Source organism: Prionailurus viverrinus, chromosome A1 (genome assembly GCF_022837055.1).
Source record: "Prionailurus viverrinus isolate Anna chromosome A1, UM_Priviv_1.0, whole genome shotgun sequence".
NCBI classification, from domain to species: Eukaryota; Metazoa; Chordata; class Mammalia; order Carnivora; family Felidae; genus Prionailurus; species Prionailurus viverrinus.
This window is the reverse complement of record NC_062561.1, coordinates 164,494,989-164,519,141: the sequence shown is the minus strand read 5'-3', so window position 1 is coordinate 164,519,141 and position 24,153 is coordinate 164,494,989. Positions and strand designations below refer to the sequence as shown.

The 24,153-nt window shown below is 36.3% G+C and overlaps 1 protein-coding gene across 12 annotated transcripts in view; it reads right to left on the bottom strand.

Annotated features, from left to right (window-relative positions):
* Positions 1-24,153, bottom strand: part of PAM (peptidylglycine alpha-amidating monooxygenase) — a 276,825-nt gene that overhangs the window by 57,591 nt on the left and 195,081 nt on the right. For all 12 annotated transcript variants that reach the window (XM_047851268.1, XM_047851276.1, XM_047851285.1 and 9 more), the window contains exons 8-12: positions 10,792-10,840; positions 9,345-9,412; positions 8,150-8,230; positions 7,769-7,845; positions 7,348-7,451 (exon numbers count right to left, since the gene is read on the bottom strand). In XM_047851268.1, coding sequence (XP_047707224.1) covers positions 7,348-7,451; positions 7,769-7,845; positions 8,150-8,230; positions 9,345-9,412; positions 10,792-10,840 — 379 coding nt within the window. The remainder of the gene's footprint in view (positions 1-7,347; positions 7,452-7,768; positions 7,846-8,149; positions 8,231-9,344; positions 9,413-10,791; positions 10,841-24,153) is intronic.

Here is a 24,153-nt window from a genome sequence, read left to right as displayed (position 1 = left end):
GGGTGGCTCAGTCAGTTTAGTGTCCGATTCTTGGTTTTGGCTCAGGTCATGATTTCACAGTTTGTGAAGTTGAGCCTCATGTTGGGCTCTTTGCTGACAGTATGGAGCGTGCTTGGGATTCTCTCTCTCTGTTTTTCTCTCTGACCCTTCCCTGCTTACACATGCTCGTGCACGCTCTCTCTCTCTCTCAAAATAAATAAATAAAATAAAACAGTGGGATGGACATTTCCAAGATAAAAGTTCCAAATAATATAAGTTATGCCTAGTAGTTTAAAACATGTTTTCTTCTTTCTCAATTCATATGGGTTATCATGTATTTCATTCTCTGCATTACTATTAGGAGGGAATTATTTTGGTACACCATCATGAGACTTTCATTTCCAAGGTAGTTTGCGCAGATGAATGTTTCCTTTTTGGTGTTCTGACAATTTTTAGCAAGCCTCTGCTAATAAAAAAACAAGCTTTGAAGTGGACTATTTGCTCTACAAAAATACGTCAGTGGTGATTTTTCCAGCAATGTCATGTGGCACTCTCTTCCTCTCCATAGCAACAGAATGACATCAGCAAGGGAAGGAAATTTTTTTTTTTTTTTCAAAACATGGATGTAGTTTCTGTAAGGTCTGAAAATGTAGAGCCCCTGAGAGACCAGAGGAATGAATCCCTGCCATGGGAAGCACTTTTCATGCTTTAAAAGTCATTTGGCTTCTCATTCTCTGAATCTGATACCTGTCAGTGTAATTGCTTCTCCCGTGAAATATAAGCAAATGGTGAGGTGCAATCCCAAACAAACACCTGTTCACTACACAGATCTTCATGTGTCAAAACACCATTCCTAAGAATCCCATTTTTTTTTTCAACGTTTTTTTTTTTTAATTTATTTTTGGGACAGAGAGAAACAGAGCATGAGCGGGGGAGGGGCAGAGAGAGAGGGAGACACAGCATCGGAAACAGGCTCCAGGCTCTGAACCATCAGCCGAGAGCCTGACGCGGGGCTTGAACTCACGGACCGCGAGATCGTGACCTGGCTGAAGTCGGACGCTTAACCGACTGCGCCACCCAGGCGCCCCAAGAATCCCATTTTAACATTGCTGGAGTTGGTCAGAAAACTATGCGCTATAAAAGAAATGGCTGGTGTCAAAGTAATAAAACCAGAACCTCTCACCATATTATCTACCCTTCCCCTGTTTAAAGGAAAGTAAAATATATAGATCAAGGGACAGAGATGAGGGAGAAGAAATTCAAGATGTGGCTCTAGTTTAGGAGACCTTGAATCATCATGCAGAGAGGGAAAGCAAAATAATCATGTATGCTTCTCCAATTAGTCAAAGTAAAATATTAATACGTTTATATAGTAATAAATGAAACTTGCAACCAATCCATGGACAGATCCTCCCATATTTTACCTGTATGGGAGCATCATGCCCATGTTCATCTCTAAACACATGCCTATGAGATAGCATAATCCGCTCACCAATATAGTTTTTTTAAGATACTGATTTTATGATACAAAATTGAGCTGGTCAAATAACTTAAGAATCTTTGCTGTCATACAGAAAATTTCATTAAAGAGCTGAAGAGAAAGAAAAGAGTCATACTTTATTCCTTTCCATCCATAACTGAACTTGTAGTTGAGGTAACTCTGAGTTCCTATCTGACAGGGAAACTGTCACTTCTTAAATGGGTTAGGACTCAAGACACCCTTAATATCAGCAAACTAATTTGCCTATTTTACTCCACATCCTTCTTTCTTCCACTCAACAGTAACAAAAAAATATGATGTTAAATCAAACTGCTTTTTTTTTTTTTTTTTTTTTTTTTTTAACATTTTTAATTTATTTTTGGGACAGAGAGAGACAGAGCATGAACGGGGGAGGGGCAGAGAGAGAGGGAGACACAGAATCGGAAACAGGCTCCAGGCTCTGAGCCATCAGCCCAGAGCCTGACGCGGGGCTTGAACTCACGGACCGCGAGATCGTGACCTGGCTGAAGTCGGACGCTTAACCGACTGCGCCACCCAGGCGCCCCCAAACTGCTTTTGGTTAAACATCAACTCTTGATTCTGGCTCAGGTCATGATCTCCAGGTTTGTAAAATCGAGCCCTGTGTCAGCTCTGTGCTACAGCATGGAGACTGCTTGGGATTCTCTCTCTCCCTCTATCTGCCCCTCCCCTGCTCACATGCAAATGAGTGTGCATGATCCCCCCCAAAAATAAATAAATAAACTTAAAAAAAAAATCAAACTGCTTTCTGTATTCCTAAGGGAGAATTCTGACACATCTACCCTTATTTTCCATAAAGAACAACACGGGCAATTCAACTCTGTCAACCTAATGACTATTAACATGAGAAAGTATGTTGGGAGGCTGTGTTCACACGTAGGCCCTGGCTCTGTTGAATAGCCCTTTATGCATTTCCTAATGCCAATGTGATTCCCTGAACAATGCCTCCTAGTACCAGCTGTATTCCAAAATTACAGTGGTGCAGGTCTTTCATCAAGCAAAATAAAGTGCTTATGTGACTACTACTTTTTATATCAGCTAGCTCTCAATCTGACAAAGTGTGATGAACCTGAAAATAGTTAAGCCCTCAATAAATAGTTGTTGAAGGAAAGAAGAATGAATAATCTATTTTAATAAATGTTTACAACTTGTTATGGCATAACCAGTTACCCCTAATATATCATACTGCTGAGTCAGGTTAGTTTTATGAACTTGGTCTAAGGCATTCCAGAAAAATATTTATAGCTATCTATTTATCTATCTACCTATTTATCATCTATGTTCTATGAAGGTTTTAGTAAAATATATTATTTCATATAAACATATGTAATAGAGGTTTAAGAAAGTACAAAGTATTCTCAAATGTCCCATTTTAAAGAAACCCAAATCTTGTTGGACACTGTGACTCTGATACTCCTTCCATTGATCATGCCCTCAGCCCTAATCCCATTTAAAAAAAAGAATGATGGGAAATACTAATTTTGGGAAGAAATATGAACACTTTAAAGAACTTAATTTTCATGGGGCGCCTGGGTGGCTCAGTGGGTTAAGCGTCCAACTTCGACTCAGGTCACGATCTCACGGTCCGTGAGTTCGAGCCCCGCGTCGGGCTCTGTGCTGACAGCTCAGAGCCTGGAGCCTGTTTCAGATTCTGTGTCTCCCTCTCTCTCTGACCCTCCCCCATTCATGCTCTGTCTCTCTCTGTCTCAAAAATAAATAAACGGGGGCGCCCGGGGGGCTCAGTCGGGTTAAGCGTCCGACTTCAGCTCAGGTCATGATCTCGCGGTCTGTGGGTTTGAGCCCTGCGTCGGGCTCTTGGCTGATGGCTCAGAGCCTGAAGCCTGCTTCCGATTATGTGTCTCCCTCTCTCTCTGCCCCTCCCCCGTTCATGCTCTGTCTCTCTCTGTCTCAAAAATAAATAAAACATTAAAAAAATTTTTTTAAATAAACTTAAAAAAAATTAATTTTCAAAACTTTGAATTGTTTCATAAGGGGTTTCATGGTGCTTTTAAACTTATACATTAAGGAGTTATTGATCATATACCTTTATCTTTGCATATAATACACTTTAAAATGTTGATTAAAGTACTGTATTTGATATCTATGAATATCCATCAGACATTCTCATATGTACCTGAAATAACTGGTTCCAAATGAAAAATACGACCAAGAAAAATGACCAAATAGGTAAATATTATCTACCAATTCTCAAGAGTTAATTTAAAAATTTAGCATATAAACTTTCTGGGAAATTAACTGACTTAATTAGCTTAATTAACTGACTTAATAAAATTCTTTTTTGGTTTGTTTAAACTTGACTAAATATTAGAAACGAATTTAGAGAAGTCTCATATTGAATATAAAATATGTACTGCAGTCAGCCATAAAATACTGCTTTTACATAAATTAGGTAGTACTATGTTGCCAGTATATACATCGGTGCAACTTTGTCTAAGACATATTCATATTTACTATTTAAAAAGAAATTTAGGGGCGCCTGGGTGGCGCAGTCGGTTAAGCGTCCAACTTCAGCCAGGTCATGATCTCACAGTCCGTGAGTTTGAGCCCCGCGTCGGGCTCTGGGCTGATGGCTCAGAGCCTAGAGCCTCTTTCCAATTCTGTGTCTCCCTCTCTCTCTGCCCCTCCCCTGTTCATGCTCTGTCTCTCTCTGTCCCAAAAATAAATAAACGTTGAAAAAAAATTAAAAAAAAAAAGAAATTTAATATATCTAGGTTAAAAAAATATTACCATTAAGTAAATTAATACGTCTTATTTTAAATCCATCTATTTTTTAAGCTTATTTATTCATTTTGAGAGACACAGAGAAAGCAAGCCAGGGAGGGGCAGAGAGAGAGAATCCCAAGCAGGCAGTGCACTGTCAGCACAGAGCCCGATGCGGGGTGTGAACCCACAAAATGCGAGATCATGACCTGAGCCAAAACCAAGAGTCAGATGCTCAGCCGACTAAGCCACCCAGATGCCCCCAAATCCCCTTGTTTTTTTGAAAATGTTTATTTTAAGAGAGAGAAAGAGAAAGCACAGAGGGGCAGAGAGAGGGAGAGAGAGAATCCCAAGCAGGCTCCATGCCATAAGCAAAAAGCCTGACACGGGGCTTGATCCTAGGAACCGTGAGGTCATGACCTGAGCTGAAATTGAGTCGGATACTTAACTGACTGAGTCACCCAGGCACCCCCCCCCCCCAAATCCACCATTTTTTAATGGTTGTATATTCTGTTGAGTCCCTGCTATGAAAATATCAGTCCCTATTTTTAAAAAGTGCTTTTTATTAGTTAACTATCATTGTTCCACTCAGGCAAAATTTTCTCCAGTCCTAAGATTTTTAGCTTACTACAAACTTATGCTCAGATTGGGTGGAAGAATACTCAGCTGAAAATCCTGGTAGGTCACTGATAGAATTTCCCCATAAAACCTAATTTCCAGGTGGCTGCAGAAGAAGAAAGTTAAACATTTGATGCAGGTGGTTCTTCCAGGACATGGAGGGACATCTCCTAGCCCCGTATGACCTGCGGGTAAGTGAGCTTGCATCTGAGTAGGCTTCCTGCTCATGGCTCACACCTGTGCCCAGAGGGAGTGCATGTTCATGTATGTGGGTTGGGAGTTAGGCAGGAAGGGAGAAAAGGGAGAGGAACTTTACAGAGTATCATTTAACAGACTCATAAAATACTGGTTTTCTTTTTTTACTATTTACATTCTCAACTGTAATTCTATACTACCCTATGGAAGTAGTATCCATTATTTTACAAAATGAATGCATTGATGCTATAACCTTTCTAAAACTAAAATGCATATTAGTGCTATAGGAATACCATGTGTTGTTATGAGAATTATTATTCATATTCAAATTTTATTCAAGCCTGTCTTATTAGGTTATCATTTCACTGGGAAAAATTGCTTTCTTAATATAAATTAAATATTCCGAATATGGGCTCATCCCATAACTTAATTTCCTGTAATTTCCTTCTATTATCATTTATATTTCAAAATGGCATTCCCTTTAGCCCACATGGGATTTACAGTCATTTTAGGGTATTATTTTATTATTTATTTACATATTTATTTAGACAGAGAGAAAGTGTGTGTGCACGTGCAAGAGAGAGAGATATCAAGCAGGCTCAACGCCCAGCATGGAGCCTGATGCAGTGCTCAATCCTATGACCGTGAGATCATGACCTGAGCTGAAATCAAGAAGTGGACACTCAACTAACTGAGCAACCCAGGTGCCCCAAGCAAAATGCATATTTTTAAAAAGACTAGAATTATTTGGAATTAGTTCTGAACTCCGAAAAATGAAACAGCCTTCCTGAGATTACTTTGGCCTCTCATTTTGGCACTATTAACAAGTTACTAATTTTTACGTTGGATACTGCCTCACAGAGGACACTCAAAGGATATAATTTGGTCAAAGTTATAAGTCCTTCCAAATTGCTAAGGGGGCTCTCAGCAAAAATTTCTACCTATTCCACACTTGTACACTAATACACAGAACGTGTTGAACGGGATTTTTTTCTTACTTTGTTTACCTATTTCAAAGGTTAATAAAATCACCAATGGTACTTAAGTAAAGCTGTGGAGGTCTACGCTAACATAGAGTGGAAAATAGCTGATCGATACCCTGTGACTCCTATTACTTCACGTGAGAAGTAAATGTCTAATTCTTTCCTTCATATCTAATTTTGTCTACTTTGTCAAGCCTTTTCTTACTTAGCATTCATGCGACTCAGTAATTTTGCTGTTTTCCTCAAGACTCCCAAACTTAAAAAATTTATTCAAAAGCAAAACTCTTAGAAACTTCTTGTTTAATATAACGATAATTTTTTTGTTTGTTCTATCTTTAGCCTTAAAATTGATGTTTATTAATATAAAAATCATCTTAGAGAGAAATAAAAAATCCTATTCCACTGTCTCAAACGCCTTTTTTTCCTTTTACTTGCTTCAGCATCTTTTCCCTTTCCCCTGACAACCAATAGCTGGTGTTGTCATTGTAAGAATCATCGTTAGTACATCTCGTGCATATTTTCAGGTGCCTACTTTCTATAACTTCTCTTTTATCAAAGACAAGTAGTTTAAAATTCCAGCTTCCAGGTGGCATCAGTAAATATTTTATAACCTAGTTTAACATGGAAAGAAGGCTCCTTGGTTCTTTTCTGGCCAAAACAAAACAACAAAAAACTATGATAAGGGCCTTTATCTTTCATTTTTAATTTAGGCAAACCTTTTTTGAAAGAGTTTATAGTGCTTTGAAAATTTTACTTAGTGTTATAAAAAATATACTTCTTTCAAAGAGACTCAATATTTAAAAACTGTTTAAAGTCCAATCTTCTCTTTTAGAAAAGTGCTACATATTATTATTCTCATTTGGTTGACTAAACAACTGGAAAACAATGAATACATAGAAGTTTTAACAGGCAGAAAAAATCACAGTTCTGAGTAATTAATGGACACCACCAAATGTGGAAGCTATATATTTACCTAAATTTGAACATAGGGCAAAAGGACACTTGAGAAAGAAATTTCATTTTCCATTATGTTTTTCTTTATTAAATGAGCCTGAGGAAGTAATATACACTCTTGCGACAAGTATAATATATGGAGGTGTGATATGGAAGGCTTTGAATAAAAAGGAGGAAGGCAAGCATAAAAAAATAGGCACATGTTCTGGAGTTTATCCTCATCACTCAGTTCTAAAATGAGAAAAGGCTATATATACTTTCTTATAATTGCTCATGATAGGAGAAAGCCTGTGATTCAGTCACAAAGATAAATGTCACTTATAATCATGCCTTGCCCCAATAAAATACTTTTAAATAGCGAAATTTGCAAAACCATACCCAATGTGCGTGGCTTCTGTCCTTCCTTCGCCAGTGAATACACATCTTGCTGCCAATATGTCACCAAAACTAACATCCACTGGGTGTTCCACAGGATAGAAAGCCTGCCAAGAAGATAAACACAATTCATTAATATTACCAATAAACCCCAGAACTGCATGCTTTAATAATGTGAGGCTTGGCACGCCCTGGGTAGAAAGGATGAAGACACACACGTGCAGGTCTGTTTAGAAATGTTAAGAGAAACCATCAAGTTGGAAGTTGTAAAAAAGGCAGTTACACACAGCTTAGATACAGAACAATGGTAGATTTAGAGATGCTAGGATTCTAGAGATATTCACAAGGATTCTATGAGGGTTTCTAAAATTATTATCTGCTGATTAACATTTTTTCTCTCAAAATTAAACTAGTTTCTACACACCTGTGGCAGCTGGGGGCTCTGGCGTCCAATCAGTGTCCACTGTCCATTTCTTACTCTATACCCACTCACAACCTTGCCTGTAATGAACATAAATTAGAATCATATAATATCATAAAGTATTAGAAAAATATCATAAAGTATTAGAAAAAGCATTATTTGCTTTCCTTTTTCAAAATAAAATCTGAATATTGTCAGAACCCCAAACGCTAGGTATTTTAATGAAAAGATATGAAAAAAACATATAGAATTTCAAGGTATTATGCAACAACATCTTTCATAGAAACAGACTTAAGGTCAAATATAATTTACATTGTACATTTATAGCTTTAGCAAGCACAATGGTAAATATTTATAATTTAACCTATAGTTTAAAGCTCTTACCTAAATGGTGAGTGTGAACTCTATAGGCAAAGACATGCATTGGATACTTTTTGTAATGGCATGAAATATCCGAATTCACCACTGTTAGAAATGAAAACACAGAAAACAGGTCACTATCCAGCTGGAAAACAACATTATTCTTGTCTAAAAGTATGTATAGGTAGCAGTATGTACAAGATGCTAGGTATAGGGATTTTCCTATAAAGTGGACATGCATTCATGTACTCAGTGGATATTACATGCTTATTATGTGCCAGCCAATTTACTAAGATGACCTCTTACCCTCTTGCAATAACCTCTTGCCCTCACATTTAATTTCCTTCACAAACAAAATGTCTAGGACCAAATCAAGACATACCGTCAGGAAAAACATAGGCTTAATCTGTTACTTTTACCATGAAATTTATGCAGTTGAAAAAGCTTAAAAATTGTTTTTATTTCCTAGAAAATAAGGATTTTTGAAAAATTGCAAACACCTAAGGTAATTAGATTGACAGCTCCTGTTGAGAAGGAACCACTTCATATACATCTCTTTCCCTTCAGTTTAAAACACTGTAATTATTCAATAAATATGTCTTTGATAATAAGTAAGCAGTAACAATGATACCATACTTGTCATTAGCTTTAAAAGATTCCCAGTAAAAACAAATGAATAATATTTAATAGGGCATTTTCATCAGAAGATCAGATACATTGATAAATAATATTACACTTTTTCCAAAAGCTTTTAGTAAGTTTAGGAGAATCAGCTATTATTATCCCCATTTTACAAACAGAGAATTAAGCTCAGTATATCTGAATTCGAAGATTGAGTCAAATCAAGATTTGCTAACTTCTTGATTTTGAACCTGATATTCTCTGTAGCAAGTTTATGTCACAGTATGCTATGAGGTTTGTTTTTGGCATCTAAAGAATGGAAGACTGATTTGTAAAATACTCAGGATTTATTCTTTCATTTACATAACTTACTACCTACCCATGGACCTTAATTCTTAGCATCTCAATAAAAGAATGGATGATAATAAACTACTGGCTTAGAATAATACAAAAATCTATTTTAAATCTAAGGATAATAATAAGAATTGGTTTAGTTTTCAGATATATTGGTCATTTCAAAATTTTATTAAAAATATTCTGTAAATGCATTTCTATATATTAAGTAACGAGATCATCGTAAATCTGAAAAAATAATTACCTTTCTCTCCTGGTGGAATAACAGTGTCAACAGACATCATAAGGTACATGCCAGCAATTAATGGCTGTCTGCGGGAAACAATAATATTTATCTTAACTATCTGAAACATCAAAACTATGGCCTTAGAAAAACAAGATATACTTCAGTACACCAGTCTATAAGATTCACATGAAAACTAAAACAAAACAATATGGAAAAAGAGGTAGGATAGATGTTTTTCTTAAAATAACTTAATTTCCTGGGCAAGGAATTAAAAACACATTTTTATGGCATGGTGCACTTGGAAAGCAGTCTCTAAATGGCTCCTGTGATGGTTAATCCTATGTGTTAACTTGGTGAAGCAAGTGATAGCCCAGTTGCTTGGTCAAACGTTGGTCTAGATGTAGCTGTGAAGGTATTTTTTAGATGTAACTAACATGTTAATTATCGACTTTGAGTAAATCAGATTACCATTCACCCTGTGGGTAGGTCTCTTAAGAGAAAAGACTGAGGTCCCAGGAAGAGGAAGGAATTCTGCTTCCAGATTGCACTGGAGTCTGCCTCGAGTCTGCATGCTGACTCCTGCCAGAATTTCCAGCCTGCCTTGCAGATCACAGACTTGCCAGCCCCCACAATCATGTAAGCCAATTCCTTGAAGTAAATCTGGCTTTCTCTATACGTGTGTGTGTGTGTGTGTGTGTGCGCGCGTGCATGCACGCATGCATGTGCGTGTGCTTTCCACTGGTTTGATTTCTCTGGAGAATCCTGGCTTATAATAAAGCTCCCAATAGCTAGCTCTCAATATCTTAGCTCTGACACTCATGCCCTTGTCAAATCCTCTTCCCTTAAGCATGGATTGAGCATAGTAACTAGACTTAAGCATTTGTTATTTCTAACAAGCAGAATAAGACAAATGCCAATTTCACTTTTTTTTCCATAGGACTCAGAGTATAAAGATTTGTGGCAACTCTTCACCTATCAGACTTCTATATTATTCAGTAACTTCTGATATTAGGCTGCAAAAAGGCTGTGGTTTCTATCGTACACGCCCTTTCTTGCTTTCTGTTGCTGGGTGTGATGGTAACCAGGTGCCATATTGTGAGCTGTCTTGTTTAGAGCCCACGAGGCAAGAAATGAGGGAGTCCTCCAGCCCACAGCCAGCAAGGAACTGAATACTGTCAATAGCCATGTGAGTAATCCCGGACATGGCTCCACCTCAGGGGACCCCGCCCCCCTCCTTGCTCCCAATGACTGAAACCCTGGCTGAGCCTTTGATCACAGCCTTTGTATGAGACCACTAGCCACAGCCCCCAGCTAAGCTTGTGCCCAGAATATTTGTTGTTTTAGCCACTAAATTTAGAGTAATTTGCTATACAGCAATAGACAATGAATCCAGTGGATTTCCCACTTTTAAGTTCTCAAAGATCTTAAAGATGTCACTGAGCTGGGGGTAACTGGAAGTACTTACGGCAGGCGGGTGAGGTGCAAGGACACACCAGAACAGTCTTTGTGATTATCTGAAAATACACACACACACACACACAATACACATCTTAAATATGAAAATGTGAAAATCGAATTTCAAACTCATAAATTTTAAATGATTATAACTCAACACTAAAAACACCCAACTATGTTTTATCTCAATGGTGCTTTATAGTTTGCAGAGTACTTTCATATTCATGAATATATTTAATCTCCAATGCATCATGACAATAAAAGTCTGTGGTTTTTTCTTGACACTGCAAACTGCTAAGTCAACTGCTTTCCTGCAGACGTTCAAGATACTAGTCAAAGCTTAGAGAAGAAAGTTGCTGCTGCTCATTATGAATGAGCGACCTCGTTGAAACATCCAGAAAAGTTGATTAACTGGATGGTTTGCTCCACGGTGGCTCCAGACAACTAGTTTCTCTACTTTTAAAAATTGTAGCAGTCCATACTTTGAGCTTTCAAGATACAACCATGTTTAGAGTCTGCAATGTTTTTGATATATGAATAGGAATCACTTTGTTTAACTTCTATGCCTTGCCCATTCTTCCCTCCTAAATAGAGACCTGATGCTAATTTGCACCCCAACTGCAGTGGCAAGCCTCTAACCATCTCTTTATTTTTGTCAAGGACCCTTTAGAGACCTCTGACAAATCCTTTTCCTTATGCCTTTGCCTTCCTGAAGTAGAAAGAAGGTAAAAATTTAAATGACCCATCCTAATTTTTATCTCTGTTGAACTTGCTGTTCTGTCACCACAGAGACCATGAGTAGTAACTCATACTTACTCATTCCTTCTATTTCTGTATATGCTAAATTCTTTTTACTTCACATTTTATTCTAAGTATTTATAACACATTATATCTCAATTTTGAGTTGATTTAATATAAATAACTACTGTGTGTGTGCAAGATTGACAGATTTATACTTGAAATTAAGAAGTGAAGTATGCTAACAAATAACAGCCGCTAGAATAGTTTATGGGAATTTCCTTCTTTCAGCTGTAATTCTTATGAGAAAAACAAAGGTAGCTTCATACAGCAATATATAAAAATAGGTAACCTAACTAACAAGATATGCATTTTGATTTACCAGATATAAAATTCAGAAAGTATAACAAATCATTATTTAATACTTTGGCCATAAAACACAAAGGAAATTTCTCGATATAGTATTAAGATTGATTTTAACAAAGATAGTGCAGGAATAAATTCAAAGATAAACATTTTATATTTAATCAGGGTTTTTTTTTGTCACTTTACAAAGGGATCTTTATCTAATCTCCTAAATCAAATTCCAATGTGGTGATATTTTCATAATAATATTAGTGAGGTTTTTTGTTGTTGTTTTTTTTTTAATTTCAAGTGAGTTTTAAAGAGATGGGGAGATGAGGCACCTGGGTGGCTAAGTCAGTAGTGTCCAACTCTTTGATTTTGGCTCAGGTCATGATCCCACAGTTTGTGAGATTGAGCCCAGCATCAGATTCTGTGATGACAGTACAGAGTCTGCTTGGGATTCTCTCTTGCTCCCTCTCTCTTTTCCCCTTCCCTCCTCTCAAAACAAATAAATGAACATTTAAAGAGATGAGAAAATAATAACAAATAACAACACAGGTTTATCTTAATTTTTGTCCATGCTTTTAAATATAGAAAGGATAATTAAGTATTGTTTTTTAAGGTCCTAAAAAAATTATTTTGGGGGCACCTGGGTGGCTCAGTCAGTTAAGTGTCCGACTTTGGCTCAGCTCATGATCTCATGGTTTGTGAGTTGGCACCCGCATCAGGCTCTCTGCTGTCAGTGAAGAGCCCACTTTGGATCCTCTGTCCCCCTCTCTCTCTCTGCTCCTCCCCTCATGCTCTCTCTCTCTCTCTCTCTCTCTCTCTCAAAATTAAAATTAAATCAAACATTACAAAAGACTATTTTTGAGACTAAGGTTTCCTAAATGAACTACATGAGCTATAGTAAATATGCCTAGTTTGTACTACTTTCAATATGATTAGCCAAGGACTTCACCCAGAATTATGTAAACATCTACACGATCAAAAGAGAATGGCTGAAAGTATACCATGCATTCATGCCAAATGACTTCCAAACTCCAGAGACTCACTAATTTAGCTTAGTCAATTTTAGGAAACATTTCTCATATGTACAAAAAACATCATACCCATCTTATAAGGTTATTTTGAGAGACAAAAATCATCCTTTCATCCAGTTAATATTTATTGAGTACTTGCTATATTAAGACACTATTCTATACATGGGGGATGTAGTGAAAAATAATATATTCAAGTTTCCCGCTCTCGCGGTACTTACGCTCTAATGCAAATGGAGGGATAATGTCACAGTAAACTCAACAGGATAATGTGAGAGTGCATAGCAATTTTATCCACTGTGGTCCAGGAAGGATGGCGTGGTCATGGGACTAGAGATTGTGTAGGCCATGCAGAGTGTGTTAAAAGTTTTATTATTCTCTGTCTGAGAGATGCCACTGGAAGATTTTAAGGAATGAAGTAATAGGATCATATAGGTGTTCACCTAGCACAGTACCTGGCACTTATAGATGACTAATTACTGAATGTTAGGCTTTGTAAATTTTTTTAATTAACAACATATCAGGAGAGAGTTTTTCCCCATATGATGTCCATCCAAACAAAAGAGCCAGTGTGCAAGGAGAATTGCTTCTTGGTTTTACATTACATTTTTGCATTAAAAGAACCAAGTGAGTCACATTTTGATATCCAACTTGGCTAATATTCTTTACCATGACTTAAAGAAAATCAGGAACAACTAATAAATAAATTAACACATTTCAGGAACTATTAAGGAAATTCATCATTAAGGCTGAAATGTCATCAAATTCAGAGTAGCAGGAATGTTACTAATAATAGTAACATGCCAGCTAATACCAGGGACAGTGTGTCTTCCTTTAGATAATGTTCTTTACTAGAATTGTCTAAATGGAGAGGATTTTTACTCAGAGAAAAGCTCAAAAATAAGTCAAAAACTTATGTTAGTCTATACATGTCAAATTTTAATTTGAGGACTTTTTTTTAATACCCAGACTTATAAAAGTTTCCTCCAAATTAAATAAGAGCCATTGCTATGTAATTGTTGTATATTTACTTCACTCTAGAGTTTTAAGAGTGAGTCACAGTCTCACCACTCACTCCACCATAAAGACACAGTACAGGTTTTCTTTTGAACTCATGTTTATCAACCACATGCCATATCCTATAAAAAGGTCAAGGATACCACACAATCATAGCAAATCAGCTAAAAACTCAAGTAGTAATATGAGATGATCAACACATTCTTAAGAAAAACATCTGAACTTCTAACTCACATATCATAATGACTTTAGGAAAGATTGAATTTTAAGGCTCTACGGTTTTTTTCCCCTATATAATGTGAATCTTATATGGGTAGAGGGTTGGTGAATATACATATAAAAATCCAAAGTAAAAATCTTGCCTATTTTACAAAAAGCTCAAGAAATAACAATATATAGAATTAAAGTTAGTTACAAGATACACTTAAAAACCACACTAGATAGAATTTCTGAGTCACTGCTGAAGGAATTTATTTACATCAAATTTATCTGGTCAATGTGATCCACTGAATCAGCAAGAAACAGGGCATTTCTAAAAACTATGCTGTGTGTGTGCACGGGTATGTGTGTAAGCATGTAGACAGTATGTTTTAAATTAAACAGAACACTCTGGATTATCATCATTATTTAATCATGGGGTAATAGAGTTATAATTCTGTGTTACTTTAAGAAATTCTGTTACTTAGGGGCACTTGGGTGGCTCAGTGAGTTAAGTGACAACTCTTGATTTCAGCTCAGGTCATGATCTTACGGTTGGTAAGATCAGGCCCCACGTTGGGCTCTGACATTGTGGAGCCTGCTTGGGATTCTGTCTCCCTCTCTCTCTGCCCTTCCCCTCATACTTTCTCTCTCTCTAAATAAATAAGCATAAAAGAAAAAAAGAAATCCTGTTACTTAATAATGGATACACATTTTAACAATGATATTTTAAGGTTTCTTTTTGAGTGAGACAGAGACAGCGTGAGTGGGGTAGGGGCAGAGAGAGAGAGGGAAAGAGGGGGAAAGAATCCCTAGCAGGCTCTGTGCTGCCAGCACAGAGCTTGACATGGGGCTTGAACTCATGAAACTGTGAGATCATGACTTGAGCTGAAACCAAGAGTGGATGCTCAACTGAGTGAGCCACCCAGGCACCCATTAACAATGATATTTTAAGTTGAATAAAATTGTAGAAGTTATCTCCAAGTGAGGAAAATACTTATAAAGCATTACTTATATACATTTTAGACATTATTACATTCAACTGCTACATATATATCATTTCAAAGTCAAATTTTATTATTGTAAATGGTTGTAATCTCTTCTCATGCTACTTTTTACAGTTTAATCTGAAGAGCCCGTGTGCTTGCGTACACACACAGTGAGAGGTCCCCGAGGGAGCAACTTAAACTCCTTCAAACAAGGTGGTCTGGGGGCCTGGAGGGCTCCTGGATCCACTGATATTCCTACAGCAAGTGGTAGCTCTGGAGAGAAGCATATTTCAGCCTAGTGTTTGGTGCGGAGATTATGACCTTCTAACTCCCACTGTGATCCTTGCCATAGTGATGCATTCTTATTTCCATAACCTCTACTCTGATCTTACTTCTGGTGAACTCAGAAACTTCTCCTAGTTTTGCATATTTCACTGATGGTTTCCAGTGTGCTCTGACTTTGCCCTTCTATTGTGACACAGTACTTCAGCGACAGGATACGAAGCTTCATGAGAATTAATTCATTTCAATTCACTAGGCTATATATGAATCTGTCTCTGACATGCATCATCATAAAAATGGATGACAACTTAAAAGGTTATCATTAAAAAACACATCAGTGCCTCTGCTAATATTTTACCACATAAAACAAAAAAAGCAAAATAAGGACTGAGATCATTAAGAAATGTATAGAAAATGAACTCAGAATGTCAACAAATCATAAGCTAGCTGAAAACGCTCCTCGGAAAGGCTGATTCTGTGACAAGAATGAAAGTAAACAGGAGAGAAGAGAGAAGAGGAAATAGATGGGAAAGTTAATGTAGGGCAGAAGACCAGAGAAATAGAATTCCATAGCTTAAAAATAGATAGGAACAGTAATGAGTCAAATAACTAAAACATCCTGAAATTATAGGAGTGAATTTGAAAGAAAGCTAGACTAGGAAGTGAACAACTTCCCCAATTTATATTTCCATATAAATATTGTACGTGTTTGTACAGTGGACATGTTGGGTGGAAAGTTTGAAATTAATCTGTGTATTTTAATCACACACAGTTACTTGACCATAGTGCCTTATCAGATAATAAGTTGCAGCCAGGTGCTCTTTGAGTTCCTTTGTCTACAATGAGTAGGATCTGGAAGGTTATCAATTTTAATACTTGGTAGATTTAGTATTCATAATCAATACTGATACCACTAAAAAACCACAGTCTATAAATAAGATAATCTATGTAAAGAACATACAGTCTTTGTGGATCACAGTAAATATCCAATACATGTTAGTTATTATCATTATTATTCTTTTCATTGGTAGATCCCAAAAATCTTCAACACATGAATATTTTATTTTAACAAATACAATTTCATAGTCATAGGTATGGAATTTCTTTAACTGTAGAAACTAGACCACATAAAATTTCTTCAACTATTAACAAAGTTATAGAAAAGGGGAAAGGAGATGAGAATATTTTTTAATGTTTATTTATTTGAGAGAGAGAGAGAGAGAGAGAGAGAGAGAGAGAATGGGGGAGGGGCAGAGAGAAAGGGAGACATAGAATCTGAAGCAGGCTCCAGGCTCTGAGCTGTCAGAACAGAGCCCAACGCAGGGCTTGAACTCACGAACCATGAAATCATGACCTGAGCCAAAGTCAGATGCTTAACCCACTGGGCCACCCACCAACCCCAAACATGAGAATGTGAAATGAGTAAAGACGTGGTTAAAAAAGGGAATTAGAATTGAAATGGTATTTTAAAGATATTGCACAAAATAGGAATATTCTCAAAGTGGGAACAGAAATGCTGATTAAGAAGAGTCTGTACTAGGTAGATACAGAACAGAGTAATCACTAAATAAAGAAATATTAGTAAGACATAAGTACCATGGTCTGGCTAAGATGAAATTCTTGGACTGGGTACCACAGGACCATGAAAAAGTTGATAATGCATTGTTTCAAGATCCTTCACAACTGTTAGTAATAAAGCATCCCCTGATCAGACTGAAGACAATCTGCTTCTTTCTGAGCTCTGCACTAGAGGTCAGTTCAATAGGATTCTATGTTTGCAGAAAAGACAGCAAGGCCATTTTTATCCTGATACCGAAACTGTTGCTTTAATCTACATTTATTCACTTATCCTGCACAACTGTCTTCATGCAAAAATCCTGACAGGTCTTCCTTCCAGCCAGCTTTATTTACTTTTTAAGATTTTCTTATCCCAAAGTAAACTATTGTCTTCCTCATTGGATTGGGCTATAGGTTCGTTCTTTCTTCAAGGTACACTGGTGAATACTTGACTCCTAGCTATTAATGTTCTGTACTTATCGAGGATTGAACCCAAGATGTCCCTGTTAAAGAGATCTTTCATGATCGCTGTTCTCTTTTAGTAAGACATAATTATAGCCTAATGGATTTAAAGAAACAGAGATGAAACTTCACTCACTAGATAGGTATCAGAAGACAATGGGATATATTTCATTATATGTCATTATATTCCATAATAATGTCATATGTATGTACTTGAAGCTTTAGTAATGGTGAAGATGTTAACAGTGGAAAAGTTAAAAGAATTATTTTTTAAAAGAGATGTAAAATAAGAAAGTCTAATAATGTCTTAGAAGCACATCACAGCATAGGACAGTAAAGAGTACTAGTAGTTGAACGGTAAGACTTCTGGAGAGTAGTCTGATAATGGAAGAAACAAGTATTTCCAGACACTGGATGAAACTTGAAAACAGCATTCAATCAGAATCTAATCTTGAGCAAAATGAAAACTGGACGACCACTCCACAAGGGTCTCAAGCTTGTCTCTTGAGAAATTGCTCTCCTCTGTTGAGGCAGAGACCTATAATCACGGCAAGATAGTTTATCAAATATATAGACTCAGAATTTCAGAATTGGAAGGGACTCTGGAGATGATGGAGTTCAACTCTGGCACTTTATAGAGAAAAAGAGGCTGCAGGGATTAGGAGCTTTGGCCAAAGTAATTTCGCTAACTGGGTCATACCTGGGTATCAAAACTAATTCTCCAATGTTACTAGTTAGTAAACATTACTTACTTAAAAAAAAGTTCTATTTCTTAAACACTTCCAAGGCATTTTATTTATGAAATATCCTGAAACTAAGATAAAGGAATTAAGCAAGAATGGATAAGTAACCAGTGGTACTTAAGGCCATCCACTTAAGCAGCAAGTTCATTTCTCTTAATGGCAGGTGAATGCATGGGATATGAGGTTATCCGTTCCAAACTATTTAGCTTGCCTTTCTAATAATAGCTTGTAGTTCCTGCTTGGATACATAGTTAAGTAGCAAAGTAACTGTGGAATAATGCATGATAATAACCTATTACATTGTAAGTCCTTAGAAGACTCTTGGTGTCTCCTAATCTTTCCCTCTAGAGATAGCCTTCTACATTTCATGAGCTCATCTTGTCCTGGTTGTTTCCTGCTTTAATAAAAAAAATAGGTTAACCATCAATCCTGGGGGAATATTGTTATAAACTACATCCCACTAATTGGAAAAATCCTCAGAAAGACAGTTGTAGAGTGGATTTCAATTCACTGCACTCTCCTAAGGTGGTAAAGGATAAAGCATACCCATTATCTACCATTCCAACCAGTTTTGGATAATGGATCCTTTCCTTATGGAAGTACTGACAAAGCATGCCTGAAACCGTTGACAAGTCTTATGAAAAACAAAGAAGTAACATCTTTAATGATAAAAAACATATTTCACAAAATTTGTAAGCAAATAGTAAACTGTATCATACCTTTCTACTCTCTAAGAGTGCTCTGAACAAAAGTTAAAGGCTACCTTCCCAACTTTTTCCCTGTCTTGAACAAACAAAAATGAATGAAGGATATCACTAGTATACAGCAATAATTCTGCAATAATGTTTGTACAGATAGCGTGATAACTATTTGTTTATTAAACTGGCTTGATCTTCACCTTATGGTTCTTTGTTCTAAATGAACAATATTAACTTAATGAGACAGATGATGTTTTTCTGAGATTACATCATGGCTCCCAAGGTGACCAAGAATGGGAGACTACTTGGGGATTCATTTCTAAAGTCAGGGAAATTTTCATGTAGGCAAAATTACTTGGAAAATCCCTTAGGAGTGTAGATGGTGTGGTCTCTTAATAGATTAAACACAGCCAGTTGCCTTCGCATTGGAACAGCTTGCTGTCAGTTTTATCAGCTGGACTATGTTGTTAAAAAAATAAAGATATTTCTATACAGTTGGACTGTGTGGTTATATAAAAAAAAAAGGTTCTTTCTGTAAGTCGGAAAAGCTGTAGCTGATGAGATGGACACAGCACAGGAGGCAGAGGGAACAGCAAATTGGGGTCTTTTCCTGTGTTCACTCTGGTTTTAATGAAGCTAACACACAGTTCCTTTATTGTTTTTGTGGTACCACCTGTATCTTAAGTACAGGTCTCAAAGTCACTGGACAGTACTCAGTAAAAAATGATCCTCCAAATTTACCAAAAAATGTATACCTGGAAGTTTTTTTTCTTAAGAGTTTCTTCAAGACAAAATTTAAAGCACCAAGTTGCTCCTAGAGAATCTGTGGATCCCTGAAATCATAATCTCAGAATATCAGTACTCTCCAGTTATAGATCCATTGATATAAAATAATCTTCACTCAAAAAGCATGAATACCTTGAGCTGTCACGGCAAATGTGTATCTGTTTAGCAAATATAACTGCAATAGGGGCACTGCTAATACAGATACAACCTGGAGGCCATTGAAAGCTGGCTTAACAGACAAGCTTCGGTGCTAAATAAACCAGCACTACAAAAAAAAAATATCTTCAAAAAGGGATTCCTTTTGAAGCTGTCACTGCAGCGAGTTAGCCTCTTTTGATTTTGTATTCTCTGCTATGGGACTAGAAATTACTAGCTTCCATCTGTCCTGTGGCAAGGAAGAGAAAATGCATTTATCCATCTTGCAAGAAGACGACTTGCACAAATGATGGCCTGTGCCGTTCCCAAAAGAGATCAAATGGAAGGCAGGCAGGCAGGCTCACCAACGTGCTTTTATAATCACTCTGTTGGTGGAGGATGTTAAGGCATGACTAATGTCAAAGCACCTTCCTGTTTCCATCTTTTATGAATGCAAGAAAAAAAAAAGTATCTACAGCAAAGCTTAGGATTTACGTGATTTCTTCTGTCAGAATTACGAAACTGCCCCAGAATCATAATTCTAAGGAAGTAAAAGACAAAATCCACCAATCCTAGGTAAATATTTTTTAAAAATGGCACTGAGTTTTTAATTGTTGATTGATTTTTGAACTTTTTGTTGAACTACATAATATACAGAAAAGTGCACAAATCAAAAGGTACTTAAGCTTCAGGAATTTAAAAATGCTAACATACCCTTGTAATCAGCATGCATATCAAGAGGGAAAACCCTCCATTTGTGTCCCATTCCTAAGGCATTAAGTTTTAAATCTTTATGTCATGGATATGCCATATGTAAACATTTATTAGTCTTTCTGGAGTTGTCTTTTAGGTAAAACCCAGCACACTTAACTAGCTGCTAGTTAAACTAGACTATTTTAAATATCATACCTGGTTACTATGAAATATTTTTTCCCTTTCTGTCAGTGAAAGCCCTATCAACTTTCTTACTTCCGCATCTCTGTTTTTAGTATATATTCATTTTAAAAATGATAATCTAAATTTTCTTCTGCATTCTTCCCAATTTTTGTTTGTTCTCTCCACTGAGGGCTGAATGTCCATGCAAAAGTCTAGGAACCACAGAAAAAGTATTAAATAAATAATGGAATGAAAAGGGACTTGAAAAGTGTTTAAATTATTTTTTTCAGTTTACTTATTTATTTTGAAAGAGAACACACAAACAGGGAGGGACATACAGAAGGAGAGACAGATTCCCAAGGAGGCTCTGCACCATCAGTGCAGAGCCTGATGTGGGGCCCCAGCTCATGAACAGTGAAATCATGACCTGAGCCAAGATTAAGAGTCTGACACTTAACTGAATATAGCACCCAGATACTCCAGGACTTTCAAAGTTTTAGTCAAAGATACTGTTTTAAATTCAATTTGAAATATAAAGCTAAAAATGTTTTTCATATAAAATGCTCTATCATGATTTTTAAAATCATTTTCGAAGTTTTTTTTTTATGTATATAAAAGGTTAACCTTTCACCTCCTTTGGAATTCTTAACTCCTTTGTGCAAGATGCTCTCCACCTTTTATTTAATTTAAACCTCTAAATGCTCACGAATGATAAACAAAAAGAGGGTATGCTATGGCAACACTATCCTACTTTGTTTTGACAACAGGAACTTCATATTCTGCAAATGCAGTAATTTAACTGCAATATATGCCTTCTGAAGCTCAATCTAAAATCAGTGGCTACATTTTCCACCCAATTATCTTCCTCAACTTAAAATACTATTGTGTATTGTGCTTGGTTCTTCAGTGAAAAAAAATAATCTAAAAAATCTAATTTACATATAATTACGCATGCATGTAGTCCTTGGTATTAATTAGGGAATACACTTTGAACATTATAGCTCCTATATTTGATTTAGCATTAGTTTTCAGTAATTCAATAAATATGTTTATGTTGTAATGTGAATAAAGCAACATTTATAAAACACTTCAGAGTTGAGAGGTATAAGTGCTAAGTATACTTATACTATACTTACATATAGTATACTTATACTATAACTATACTTACATAAGGTATATAAGTGCTAAGTATCACTTCTACATTAACGAAAAAATACTGAAACCCCTTGGTGACCTGAATTATCTCTCAGAATTCCCTTAGTCCTTAAGCAAGTCTTTATACCATAACATAAAGGGTTAGTGCAGAAGGGACTGTGGTTACTGATCAGATTTTATCCTTCTTTCAGTTATTTATTACACTTAAGTTGGGGAAACAAGAATAAGAAACACTTGCAAAAAAAGATGGGGATAGACAAGTGTGAAGAGGAGAAATATTGCTGCAAGAAGAAAAATTCTTGAAAGTTTTCAAAGATAGAGAAAATAAGAATTAATTTGTAATGGGAAGAAATGCAGAGCAGGATGAAGGGTTTTCAAATTGAATGAAGAAGAGAGAAATGTTTCCATTGGCAGAAACAGGGAGGTTAGTGGGGTTTCCTCCAGGTCTAGGGAAGGGTAGATTCTATTTTTCTAACAATATTTTGTAAATATCACTAAATATTATAATTGGATCATTTTCATCAATGCTTTATTTGTCACATATTTATTGAGGGTATCTTTTCCATTTTACAAGTAAGACAGTCAACTACCATAAAAGGGTATTAATAGTAAATGGGAAATGGAATGTGCAAATCCTAGCATATCTCTCTAAAAATTCCTCTTTTGCCAGAATTCCTAGAACATAGGAAACAAACATAAACATGCTAAGGCAATGATGGGGAGCAATGAGAGAAAGGGTTAAGGGTAGGAAACTAGCTGGAGTATGTGCAAAATGGGTAACATCCAAGGATGATGCCCTGGAGAGTGTCAGTGCCCTGAACTAGATTTCACTGAAACATAATTGCATCTCCCTATTTTTATGTGAGCCAATGGGCAAGTAACTTTATTTCTCCTCTTAATTTCTTTTGGTTAAAAAATGAAATGTTATCTGCTATTAATTTAAATAGAATTAATTAGTTGGGACTATGTAGCCCTGACCAACTTCAAGAGAGGAGTTAATAAGTATGAGTGATTATAAAGGCATGGGTTGCAAAGAGGTAAATGAAGGTAAAATATAAGCTTTTCTTCAAAAACAGAAAATAAATTCAAAATATGAAAAAGTAAATGGTATTAGGGGAAGTTTTCTTCCTAAAAAAAAGACACACTTAAGCTAAATATTACATTGTTCAATGTTAAATTGCTTTAAAAAACACATTTTAAGGGATAAAAATGTTCTGAATATATTCTTTAACAAAGAAATAATACTGCAGTGTTTAATATGTCTTCTTGCAACCAAATGAATGAAGATGCAATTTCTGATTCTTAATGACCATATTTAGGTATTAAAATAAACAGCTGTCCCATGGAATGAATGAGATGAATAAGGATCATTAGTCTTCCATACTGAGGATGATTAACAAAGTGAAAACGCTAGGGAATCAGAAAGCTCACATTTATGTGAAGAGATTGGCAAGAGCAAAAAAAAAAAAAAAATTGCAGGAGAATAGGCTTCTTTTGGATCATTTGAGAGGTACTGAATAGTCCTAAAATCATTCCCATGACTCATATCAAGCTGCTTGTGTATAATGAAGGGTAGACAAGAACATGAAGAACATCCGATTACAGTTCTTCTGAAATCAGTGGTACTATCAAGCAACCTGATTTAGAAATATCCCTGCTGGATAAGGGAAGTGGATTACTTCATACATCAGGATGAAAGGCAGAAATGAGATGAGGTAAACGACTCCATATTCATTCAAAAAGCTCATTCCTCCTGGTTCCTAGCAGTTCAAAGGACTCTTAGAAACACTGATTCCATTATTTGTTTTATACAGTCAAGACATGAACTTTGGCTCATATACAAACTAGAAATCCAACACAAATTAAATTGTTTTGGTTTTTAATAGCATTGGACTAGTAGCTATATCACCTTAGGCAAATCACTTAACCTTTTTCAGCATCGATCCCCTTTCTGTAAAATGGAGGGGTTGGGCTAGATGATCCCTAGAGGGACATTGTTCATGCTGTGTCACCCTGAACACTCAGTCTCTGGTGTTAAAAACCAGTGCTTTAAAAACAAGTTAGTACACAACTCATAAAGGTCTATGGGTTTCACTCCTTTTTTATGACAGAAGAAAAGAAAAGTTATGGTTTTCTTTTTAACAATTCGTAACCACATTTCCATCTCTTATCTGAAAAGGCCTAAGAAGCTATGGAAATTTTGTGCAGGTGGAATGTTACCAAGTACTTGCCAGTCATTTCTCTTTCAGAATTGGTCTCATGGTCTCTGCTTTTCTCTTACTTTCTAGTCCTTGTCACTCCATAAGCTCCACTTAAAAATAAAAATGTAAGGGATGCCTGGGTGGCTCAGTTAA